We start from the raw sequence: 12,770 nt of genomic DNA, 5'->3' as shown, positions 1-12,770 counted from the left end.
CCTTTCTCAAAGTCTTGATGTTGTTTTTGTGCTCTACTAGATTGAATGTTGATTATTTTCCTCATTGTTGCAGCTCCTCTCTTCCCAGTCTGTCAGTAACGCTCTGTTTAGTTCCTGAAGCCCCTCCCTCTGGAAAGCACAATGTGCTCTGATTGGTCGGCTGGAGCAGTGTGTTGTGATTGGTGTTTGGGAAATGTCCCACCCCTTACCGTAACCGCCAGTTTCAACACACTACTAACTAACTCAAGCAGGCCCCGCCCCTTTATTCTGCGCATGAATTATTTAAATGAGGAACATTGTGAAGAAAATGGAGGCGTTTCAGAAACACTGACACTGATATAGAGAAGAACTGGAACTTTGCAGAGCTTTTTCATGCTCAAACAGCAACATTACACACTAAAGTCAGATGAAATGATGTAAAAAAAACAAAATAAAAACCATAATAGGCCTTCTTTAACATTGCAACATCCAAAATGTGATGCGCTTCAGCTTGAATCTCACCTGAGCCAGATCGATCTCGTTCAGCATGACGATGGAGGTGCATCCATAATCATACACCAGCCTCCAGAAGTCCTTGACGGTGTTGGGCAGGGGATGCTGGGTCACGATGAACGCGGCCGGCTGTCTGTAGCTCTGCGTGACACAGAACACAATGTACTTCCTGCCAACACTCGCTGTGTGACACTTACACACAACCAAGACAAAGATGGAAGTGTTTTCAGGCTGGCCGACGTGTGAATGTGTATGATCATGCAAGGACCACAGTGAGCGTTCGGACATGAGAGAATGTGTGTGTGTGTGTGTGTGTGTGTCATCAGTGTGATAAATGTACATCTCTGAAAGGGATTAAATGCATTCATTTTTCTTTGCATGCTGTAGCAAACCCAATATAGAGAGGTTGAATGGAAAGTGCTGACATACCACTGAAGCCAGGAAACAAATCCAGTCTAACAGAGGCAGAGCTGAATCAGAAATTACCTGGTATTCTTCTGACGGCTTGGTTAAAAAAAGTCCAAGAGTTTGTGAAGCGTACGAGGAAGCGATTTAAAATGACCCTCTAAAATCACAACTTTTTGGCAAACTAGCCGATTCTGGGTGTTAGACCACCATCTCCCAGGGTCAAAGGTCATCGGCTGTGAAGACGTCACTGAATGAACATGTCGCTCTCGGATATACAGAACATCGTGCACACTGAAAGAGTGCTGTACATTAGACGGACACGATTATTTATGCAAACAGCCGTGACACATGAACCTCTAGGAGATGGAGCACACAGTCTAAATACTGAACAAATGCATTCTCAGATTAGAAACTCGCCCTCATGTCATTCCAGACCTGACTTTCGTTCTTCTGTGGAAGACAAACAGAGATTCTGAAGAATCTGTAGGCAGCATTTAATGAATTCAAGCTGTGACTCTCAAAACACACGATCAGCAGTATCTCAAGTCTCGTTTGTGCTTCTGTTCAAATCAAACATGTTTCCTTGAGGTGGAAAGTCTGAACAAGTGCGTGTGGTGTGGACTACTTTTGTTTTAGAGTAAACACTGTGCTAAACATCTCCACTTGTGTTCCACAGAAAGACAGAAAACATCCAGGTTTGAAATGTCACGAGGGTGAGAAATGATGACAGAATCTGAGTCAACTTCTCCTTTAATAAATGACAAGATTACAGCAAGAGATCCACAGTTACACTTACCTCGCCCTTTCCAATAAGGTTACCAAAAGAGTTTGGACTTTATGTATTTTAAAAACCCAAATGAAGGAAATTTCAATTTAGGACCACATACAGCCATCAAGAAGAATTCATTAATTATGATACAAAAAAGAAGCTAATTGGAAGCTTTATTAATTCAAGACAGATAATCATATAATAGAGCAACTGGAATGGGTTTAAAGTGGCTCACGCTAACATCTGTCCCACTCGAAGGACTCGCCACCTGGATTTGTCTCTAGCCTTCTGTAGCTCCGTTCCAAAATCCAGTGAGCGATTACACTGTCTACAGCTGCGATCCGGAACTCACAAACGACTGATCCGCAGCGACACGCTCGATAGAGTTCAGTGATAATCCAACAGCGCAGTGCTTTAATTAGCATTACGAATCCACAGCGTGAATACTGGAGTAAATAATTAAAATTAAATTACGCTGGACTGTTATCAATGCGTGTTTAAGTTCTTAAAGTAATGCATGTACAGTGGCAAGAAAAAGTAGGTGAACAATACTTTAAAATGTGAATAATATTAATAAAATAAGTGAGATCATACAAAATGCATGTTATTTTTTGTTTAGCACTGTCCTGAGTAAGATATTTTACATAAAAGATGTTTGCATTTAGTTCACAAGACAAAACAATAGCTGAATTTATTAAAATAACCCCATTCATAAGTATGTGAAGCATTGATTCTCAATCCTGTGTGTGGTTACCTGATGATCCACGACTGTTTGTGTGTTTTGTGATGGTTGTTCATGAGTCTCTTGTTTGTCCTGAGCAGTTAAACTGAGCTCTGTTCTTCAGAAAAATCCTCCAGATCCTGCAGATTCTTCAGTTTTCAAGCATATTTTGGAAACACGATGCAGTAAGAGTCGGGGGGTGAAAACTTTTGAATTAAAATATTAAGTTAAATTGTACTTAAATTTGTCTTCCGGGAAACATGGAAGTATCTTCTGTTGCTTCCGAAGGGCAGTACTAAATGAAAAACAATGACATTTAAACAAAATTAGAAAAATTGTGACATCTTCATCCTGTTCAAAAGTGTTCACCCCCCGACTCTTAATGCATCGTGTTTCCTTCTGGAGCATCAGTGAATGTTTGAACCTTTTTTAATAGTTGAGTTTGAGTCCCTCAGTCGTCCTCAGTGTGAAAAGATGAATCTCAAAATCATTCAGTCACTGCTGGAAAGGGTTCAAATATGCAGAAATGCTTGAAAACGGATGAATCTGCAGGATCTGGAGGATTTTTCTGAAGAACAGAGCTCAGTTTAACTGCTCAGGACAAACAAGAGACTCATGAACAACCATCACAAAACACACAAACAGTCGTGGATCATCAGGTAACCACACACAGTATTGAGAATCAATGCTTCACACACTTATGAATGGGGATATTTTAATAAATTCAGCTATTGTTTTGTCTTTTGGATTATATGTAAACATCTTTTATGTAAAATATCTTACTCAGGACAGTACTAAACAAAAAATAACATGCATTTTTTATTATCCCTCTTATTTTGTTAAAATAATTCACATTTTCACAGATTCTGCGAGTGGTTCAAATACTTTTTCTTGCCACTGTATAAACATGCACCCCTCCACCATTTTTTTCACTGATCAGGCTGATCAGATACAAGCGATGTTGACTTAAACTAGATATCTCAGAAGGTGGCAAAGTTCATTTGTCTAGCTTGTGTCTGGCCTCAAACGTCGCCTCGGTTGGCAGATCACTGTGTTTTGGAACGGAGCGTGTGTCTAACACAAAGGAGATGAGGAAAAGAGAGACAGCGAGGTCTCTAGAAGACAAGACGGAGGCAATACTTACATCCATGAGCGCTGCGTTGATGTAGTTACTGCTCTCTCCGTCGATGGTGATGAGGAAGGGCAGGCAGCGGTCCGGCGGGAGGTTGTCCATGAAACGGTTCTTGTCGTGGTTTCGAGGAAGGAGTGCGATGCTGCAGTCTTCGGGCTGAGGCTGAGGGGTCACAGAGTTCAGCGTCTGGACAGGACATAGTGGACACATGACCATCAAAAGACTGGACAACAGCAGGTCAGGCCGATTCTGCTGAGCACGGAAGCCAGAGCTGTTAAAGTCCAATCAAAGTCTACGGGATTTTGGCACAAATTCATTTGTCATTTGGAAGTTTGTAATCAAATGAACGAGATGCCGAAAGGTTGAGTGACATGCTTCAACCTCAAAAGCTATCACAAAACTGCACAGGATAAACAAAACACGACCCAGACTTTATAGACGGGTTGAAATGAGGACAATGTGTTTTGCGCTCTGATTCAAGAGGTGTTTAGAAACTGAACACCAAATAATGCTGCTATAGTTGGGCCTGTGCAGTTCATAGTAATACTGATTGTTGCTAGCGTGTTGGGTTTCCACTTGATGTCGAATGTAAAATCAGGGTCCTGAAGTAAAGCCAGTACAGAAGCACTGCATAAATAATAAAAACAGCATGATTATGTACCTGGAATTCGTCTTTGAGGTGAGAGGAATTGCTCTGAGAATCGATGCGGATCATGTCGTAGTAAGCGGCTTTGAACTCGCACACAGGAATCGCCGTCTCGCCACACAGACACGCCTCCAGGATGGCATCGTGGATGAAGATGTACTGCTCCTGAGAGACGGAGGGAAACCAGGGTTTGTGTGTCATCTAGACATGTACATGTACCGGGGGGGAGATTTGATTTTAATGACCATACAAGTTTGACTGAACCATAAAATATGAGGAAAATATTTTATATTATATTATTCGATTTTATTTTAAAAATGAAGAAAAAAAAAAACAAAACAAAAAAACGCAAAACTTGGTTAAGATATTTATCTGACAAAATTATTTGGCAAAAAAGGCAAATTGCACTTTTTATTTTACTATGCAAAATTTTTTTTATTTCATTGGTTCTCTCGTTTTTGCAGGTGTTCACAATTTATTTGTACAACAGCATGACCAAAAATTATTTTGCACAATTTGTCATGTTTTATTGCTATATCACAAATAAAACAATCAACTCCAAGCACAACAAAGCAATATGACTACAAAATCTTTAAATAAATCATTAATAATATTTAAATAAAGGGTAAAGATATCAATTTTCCATAATTTTTGTCACTTTTTTAATTTTAGGACAACCATATTGGTTTGATTAACATGTAGAAGATGGAGTCCCACCAAAATCTTAAAGCAATTAAAAGAAACCTCAGGAACACTGTACTCAAAGCCTTTATGTGTAATACATTATAAGAGTATTTTTAATGCATTAATGATGCCTTGTAATGCACCTTATAATGCATTGTATGGTCTCATGAATAATTGAAACCACAGCTATAATACATTAAAACACGAGGAATCTGTAAATATTATAATGCAATATTATAACTTTCATTACAATTGTTTATAAAAAGATATGATGCATTATGAATACCTTTATAATACATTATTCTGTACATAAAGGTTTTAAGTCAGAGCAGCAGCCCACACTATGAAATGCTTCATGGCAGACAGGCAGATTACTAGCTACTGACACCATGGATGACTGCTTTTTTTTTTTTTTTTTTTTTGGGTAAATACTGCAGAAACGCAACAGTGGCCCTTAGTGGTCAAGACTGAGGCTTCATTCTTCTAGAAGCAGATGCACTGCAGGCCAGTAAATGTGCATGTTCAGATTCTGGCAGTGAAACTACACAGTCATGAGCAAGAGACTGGCAGACGGCTGCTTTGAGACGGCAATTCAAACCTTTTATCAGTCAAAGCATATGTTTTATTTCATATATTTAATTAGATCAAATTTTATAAATAGTGGAGTCCTAAAGAAGGCCACATACCTCGGTCTGAACCATGTTGATTCGTCGGGAGCGCAGCGCTTTGACGCAGTTATAGATGTCCACCACCCCCTCTCTCTCTGCCATGTCCAGCATGATGTCAATCACGATGTAACATCCCGTCCGCCCGGCTCCCGCACTGACCAAACAGGAGACAATCATCAGCCGTCTCATACTGATGTCCTCATTGATCAGCAGAGTAAAGTACTGTAAATATCATTTTTCATGCAATAATTGATGAAGGTTATTTAGATTGTAGTAGTAGTAAAATTTCACAATTCTTAGTACTAATATCGATACAATAGTAAAAACTATTGGGGAATAATGGATTAATGGTTTACCTATTATTTATTTAAGTATTAAAAAATAATATTAAATAATAAAAAATAGATACACTACCGTTCAAAAGTTTGGGATCAGTACGATTTTTAATGTCTTTAAAAGAAGTTTCGTCTGCTCACCAAGGCTGCATTTATTTAATTAAAAATACAGTAAAAACAGTAATATTGTGAAATATTATTACAATTTAAAATAACTGTTTTCTATTGGAATATATTTGACAAAGTAATTTATTCCTGTGATGCAAAGCTGAATTTTCAGCATCATTACTCCAGTCTTCAGTGTCACATGATCCTTCAGAAATCATTCTAATATGCTGATCTGCTGCTCAAGAAACATTTAATGTGTACAATTGTACAAAATATTTGTGTACAATATTATTTTTCAGGATTATTTGATGAATAGAAAGTTTAAACGAACAGCATTTATTTGAAATATAATCTTTTGCTACATTTTAAATGTCTTTAATGCATCCTTGCTGAAAAAAATATTAGTTTCTTTAAATTCTTCTCAAAAAAATAAAAATAAAAATTCTTACTGACCCCAAACTTTTGAACGGTAGTGTATAATGCTACAGAAGCTTTGTATTTCAGATAAATGCTGTTCTTTTGAACTTTCTATTCATCAAGGAATCCTGAAAAAAAATTGATAATAATCATAAATGTTTCTTGAGCAGCAAATCATCATATCAGAATGATTTCTGAAGGATCATGTGACACTGAAGACTGGAGTAATGATGCTGAAAATTCAGCTTCGATCACAGAAATAATTACACTTTACTATATATTCACATAGAAAACAGTAATTTCAAATTGTAATAATATTTCACAATATTACTGTTTTTACTGTATTTTTAATTAAATAAATGCAATCTTGGTGAGCAGACGAAATCTAAAAATCTCTTATTTGCACTTTGTTGATTATAATGAAGTGATTTGCAAGCATGCAGAACTCCCGCTGAGTGTAAACAGAAACCTGTGACGCTCTTCAGAGCACAGAAACACGCAGAGGAGTGTGTGAAATCAGCTGTCCTGTCAAGCTGCTATCCTCACATTTCTACAATGTCTGTATGGAGTTATAAGGACAAATACGCCGCAGCACTGCTGCTAAAACAATCCAGATGTGTTTGTTAACTAATCAACTGCTAGTTTGTTGGGTCACCATCTTTACCGCCACTTCAATCCTCTGCTGATGCAAAACCAAATCATCACTAACTCTGGACGATCTGCGCTTGAAACCGTTCAGCCGTTTGACTGAATTTCGACAGAATGCCTTGAGAACAAAGATAGTAGCAATTCACAGACTGCTAACCAGTTGAAAGGAAAAGAAAGCTGCATCATGGGATTGTTTTTTGTTGCATGCAGCAATGCACATGAGACCACATCCTGTTCGTGGGGCACGAATGGCAGGCAACGTGGTAATATAAAACGGTAAAATGGTTTTCGGCCCAATTTTCACATCTGGCAGAAACAAAGAACTCAGAGACTCGTCAGAGCTGCCGTGACTGGCCGACACTGTCAGATGTGGACGCTGGCAGATCAATGTGTGACAGAACCGACCACAAGACCCTCCGCATATGCAGATGAGCTGTGGTACGAACAGGAAATGATGTCATTAACCAATGACAATGCATTCTCCTCTACAACAGAGGAGTGGCTCTACATCCAACAGAGAGACGAGTACAACTATGTTTAGAAGAGGATAGAAAATGTCAAGTTTTGGATCTTCTGTTGAAATATGACAAATTCTGCAATCGCCTCCTGTCTTCAAACTAGAACCACATATAAACCGTCATTTTACACATGAAAGCTGCTAAATTAACACAAGCTATAGCTTTCCGTGTTTTATGGGTTTTGCTTCTACTCACACACCACTGATCTTTACCACGAATGTTCACGTGACCTCCACGTTTACAGCTCAGAGGTGAGCGTACCTGCAGTGGACGACGATAGGCCCTGCGGTGGGAGGGTTGGACATCTTGACTCGGCGGATGAACGACAGCAGTCCTGTGGCGTGGTACGGCACTCCGTGATCGGGCCAGCCGGTGAAATGGAACTGCTTCACCTCTCGCACCTCATTAAAACCCCTCTGTGAAATGAAGGAAAGCTATATCTATATCTGAAAAAACTATATACAAATATATTAAGTCATTCAGCAATTCCACTGGCCCCAAGAAGCATATGGACACTAATGATGCGATATTGCAGAAAGTGTAAAGAAGGATGCACAAGCACATTTTACAAGCAAAGAGTCTATGAATGTATACGTCACCAGAAAGAACAATCAGACAGTCTGAGTCTGACTAAACATTAACAATCAGATTTTTTAATGAAAATGACAACATGCACAAATCAACATGCCTACTTTTATGTGATTCTCCACACCTGTGTGAACTGACTTCACACATCTACTACAACTGGAAAATAAAGCGTTCAAAAGTGTCCAAGTACTTCGTGGAGCTGCTGTATATGGCGTACATGAAAGAATGAAACATATTTCCTCCAGAGATACAGAATATCAATAATGCTTGCCATCTTAGATGAAGGGTTTAAACAATAAAACTTTAAACATGGTAATCTCACCCTCTCCAGAGTGAAAGTCCTGACAACGTATTCTGCAAGCGGCTCGACCTCCACAAACGTCACTTTGAAATCCCCGTAAACTTCAGCATCATCCGGCCAGTACTTATAGCACTTCACCTACAGGAGGACGAGACCAATCAAACGTAAAATACAGAGCAGAAAGATGCATGCACTCATCATTAAATGCACTAACTGTCTCAAATACAGTAACCATATCAATCGATGCAAAGCAATACAGAAGCATCTTGATTCACAGCAGTCTTTTCATGTGACGCCCACCTGGAGGGCAAAACAAGGCTTCCCTCCGCTGGCCGCCAGTCATGTTTAGCATTAATGCAGTGAGACAGAGATATTAAAAGACCAAATTTAGTATAAAACTTATGATTGATGCAAACCATGTACAGGCGAGCAGATGAACCCAGAAAACCATTATAAAGAAAACCATTTAACACACTGCGTTCATATTCTGGGCTCCTCTCACCTGTATATAGTCTGCATCTTCGATAAGGTTTACACTGAATCTGATCTTTTAATATAAGGCGCTTCAGGTGTTTTTCAGTGTTTTAGAACATCTCAATGTTCACTGCAAAAAATGCTGTTTTTGTCTTGTTTCTAGTCAAAATATCTTAAAGTTCTTAAATCAAGAAACATTTTCTTGACAAATAAAAATTATTTTCTTGTTTTCAGGAAAAATAAGTCAAAATTAAGTGAGTTTTTCCTTAAAACAAGCAAAATAATCTGCCAGTGGGGTAAGAAAAATAATCTTATTTCAAACCAAAAATAAAATATATAATCTTGTTTTCAGTTTAGATTAAGATTATTTTGCTTGCTTACTTAATTTTGACTTTTTTTCCCTAAAAACAATAAAATAATTTTTACTTGTCAAGAAAATGCTTCTTGATTTAAAAACTTTAAGATATTTTGACTGGAAATAAGACAAAAACTCAAAGTAAGAACAGCATTTTTTGCAGTGTTTTTAGTGATTAAATAGTGAACATGTGCTGAATATGGATCACAAGTGCTCAAAACTGGCATGTTATTCACAAGTTTTTGATTTTCTTATTTTGAGATGGAAAACTGGCAGGTCTGTAATAATGCAGATCTATGCATGTTTTGCCCTCCAGGCCTCGTGGCAGTCTGAAAACTATGAATTCCTTGCTTAAATCTTGTTTAGAGATGCGAGTAGTGACGAGCTTCGGTACTGTGTTCAGTCCTATGATAATTTGCTCCATGAGCTTTATGACATAAAGACTGCTGGGAAATCATTTCATATGCACTCACTCGTGCATGATGATTTAATTTAACAAAGCATCCACAACATGCAAAAAATGTTCACAATATATACATACACATGCTTCAACCCTTTGAGAAGTGTCAAAAAAGTGTTTTCTTTCTTTTGACTTTGGAGTGAAATGTGACCTGTTCTTGACAGTGTTTGTGAGATTCACCCATTTTTGTCACTTCGAGCAGATGAACTACGACCTAGTGGTCTCGATTACTAGTCCTCGCTCACTCTTCAAAAGGTTTTTGCAGGCAGGGGCCTTCAGGTCACATCACAGAGCACAGAAACACAACACGGCCCCTCAGCAGGCAGTATAGCGACATACCCGGCCCACCTCCACTAGGTTGGTTACCATCACGATACAGGCCGACTGCTCCTGCCAGATCATCCTCCAGAAGTCGTACACCGTCTCGTGGACAGGGCCTGTGGGAAAGCCGAAGGTCTGACTTTATTTCTTTGTTAAAAATCCAGTTATGTACATTTGGACACATGAAAAACATTCTGTGCTGTTTGAAGCCTTATGATATACTGTGATATATAATGTAGAATCAGTGCTCCAGACCTAATGGTTTGCCTTTTTTCTTACTGAATAAATTTAGTTCGAGGTCACAGCTGATAAGAGCTGCCATTTCTGTTGCATGAGAAACATCGAACGAAACTAAACTAAAGCGGATCGAAACTGTGCTACTAATTAGAGCTGTGCAGCACAGAAAGCTTATCAGCACGGCACGATCTCGATCACATGACACCATTACCACACAGCTCTGGGAGATCCAATGAGAAAGTGTTTGAATTCCCCACAGTATTAATAACATTGTTGCGAGAAGCAATCAAATTCAGAGCAGAATTCTCTGTTATAAACCATATCAGATCAAACCGGCTGATGTGGAAACCAGGAGAGACACTGTGCCATGAACGAACAAGTTAAGGCTTTTCAATCCACAAATCACCAACATTCACTATGGATTTAACGTTGTAACACTAACAGTAACCATGGTATTGTGGCAGAAATAGTTGAATGTTTCTACATTATTCATTTCAGGGTTCATACGACCTTTTCAGAGGGAAAATCAAGCACTTTTCAAGTGCTTCACACTTTTTCCAGCACTTCAACACTAAAAATATCATGTTTAATGTGATGACCAGAAATTAAAATATTTACATTTTTTCCCTATAAAAATTTGGTTTTTACATGTTACTGTTAATCTGCATCTCAAATAACTAGTGCTTTACTGTCAAAAGTGCAATTAACATGTAATATTATTAGTTGCTGCACAACAATAGTAATTTTATAATTAAATAAAATTTAAGATTAAAAATCCCCCCAGTGCTATCAGATCAGGTGATCCGGAGGATATCATTAGACAGTTTGTTCATCTGTTGTCACACGGATACATTACAGCAGATTGAGTTTAAGAGCATAGGCACTTTCTAAGATGTCTATCAGGTAAAACAGAATGTGTTTCAACGATGTTTGTCACAGTACAGTATTTAAACACCTGTCAGTTTTTGTTCTTGTGGAAAGAAAGCATGATTATTTTGACATTTACCTTGAGTTGCAATGTAATGGCTGGGCCTTTGGTATCCCTGCAAGACAAACAAAAATAAGGATTTAGTTACAACTTTTAAAGATGGAGGCAGCAAAAAATTCAAACAAATATTATCCGAGGTTAATTATTTTTGATGTTTTTAATAGTTTGGTTTTTCTAGTCAATCTCGACGCACACAGAATCAAACACACACACTGCAGGGAGACCCGACATCATACCCCCCCCACGAAAACACACGACACCAAAACATGAGTGTTAACTGAAGCACAGGCCAGGGATGTGAACGTGCATGGTGTCCACGAGCGAAGCGGAAGAGCACAGAGCGTGAGCAGAAGCAGCAGGATGGAGCCGGCGTGTGTCGTGAGGAGGGAGGGGGGAGCGGCGCATGCAGATGGATGGGGGGGACAGAGAGGGTGTCTGAATGTGCCTACAGTGATACTTACATCCCTGTACAGCCAAATCTACCGCCCCCAAATCAACCGCACAAGAGTGAGAGAGAGCACAACAATGTCAGTGAGTCAGCAAGCACCTCCAACAAGGAAGAAAAGAAAGCTGTAAATTGTGTATAGTTGAGACAAAGGCATGCATAAAAGACCTCACATACGAGGGAGGGAGAGACGTTTCTCACACGTTCGCCAATGGAGGAGGAGGCGGCATCGCCACTTACATCAATGTAGTTGGCATTTATGTAGTCGGACGAGGGGTCGTCTTCCATTGGCTGCAGGATCACTCGAGAATGATCGTCTACAGCGCCAAACAGAGCAGATTCAGGAGAGAAAACACTGCTGCTTACTGTATGAGTGATGGATTGTGAGCTACGCAACAGGTTTCTTACAAATAAAGAAACCATTCTGAGTTCTTGCAGGGTGAACCTCATGAAACCTCATGTTCTGGTCATATTTCACCCCGAAACCAATAGGAAGAAGATGATATGCTTGGTGACAGTATTTTCATGGTGATTTAGCACATTTTCTCATTACCATAATGAGTCCAGATGTTTGCCTTTTGAGAATTTGTTTGTTTGTAATTGTACAGTAATAAAATACAGACATGTTAGCATAAACTAAACGCACTATAAAAATATTTGCATGTTTCTGTAGCTCAAAGAGTAGCACATGACGCTACCAATCCCGAGGTCATGGGTTTGATCCCACGCAACGCTGATGAAATGCACAGCTCCACTTTAACAAAGGTCATTCAGGATGAAAGCATCTGCCAGATGTACTGATAATTTGGGGGGAAATTACATTCTTTGTGCACAATATAATTGATCTTTTCTTCAGATGATGGGGTGAAATATGACTCTATATATCCTAATTACTGTTAATATGTAACTCATTTTTCTAAATGCATTCTCTAAATTGTAAACTTGACATGCATTCTCTGTGAAGCTGCTTTGAAACGATATGTATTGTGAAAAGCGCTATACAAATAAATGTGAATTGAATCGAATCTTTCTTGATAGGTTCACCCTTAAAGCAC

General features: G+C 38.8%; 1 protein-coding gene across 4 annotated transcripts in view; it reads right to left on the bottom strand.

The window, feature by feature from the left end:
* Nucleotides 1–12,770, bottom strand: part of ptprk (protein tyrosine phosphatase receptor type K) — a 177,196-nt gene that overhangs the window by 4,931 nt on the left and 159,495 nt on the right. Inside the window, exons 18-26 of one of the 4 annotated variants that reach the window (XM_067384979.1) lie at nt 11,956–12,032; nt 11,289–11,325; nt 10,073–10,161; nt 8,457–8,573; nt 7,808–7,962; nt 5,539–5,674; nt 4,184–4,333; nt 3,535–3,771; nt 502–633 (exon numbers count right to left, since the gene is read on the bottom strand). In XM_067384979.1, coding sequence (XP_067241080.1) covers nt 502–633; nt 3,535–3,771; nt 4,184–4,333; nt 5,539–5,674; nt 7,808–7,962; nt 8,457–8,573; nt 10,073–10,161; nt 11,289–11,325; nt 11,956–12,032 — 1,130 coding nt within the window. Of the gene's footprint in view, nt 1–501; nt 634–3,534; nt 3,772–4,183; nt 4,334–5,538; nt 5,675–7,807; nt 7,963–8,456; nt 8,574–10,063; nt 10,162–11,288; nt 11,326–11,955; nt 12,033–12,770 lie in introns of all 4 variants that reach the window. The other 3 variants (XM_067384977.1, XM_067384981.1, XM_067384980.1) reach the window with 3 other exon arrangements.

This window comes from Chanodichthys erythropterus, chromosome 4 (genome assembly GCF_024489055.1).
Source record: "Chanodichthys erythropterus isolate Z2021 chromosome 4, ASM2448905v1, whole genome shotgun sequence".
NCBI lineage: Eukaryota > Metazoa > Chordata > Actinopteri > Cypriniformes > Xenocyprididae > Chanodichthys > Chanodichthys erythropterus.
Note: the sequence above shows the minus strand (reverse complement) of the source record. Positions and strands in the feature narration are given on the sequence as shown.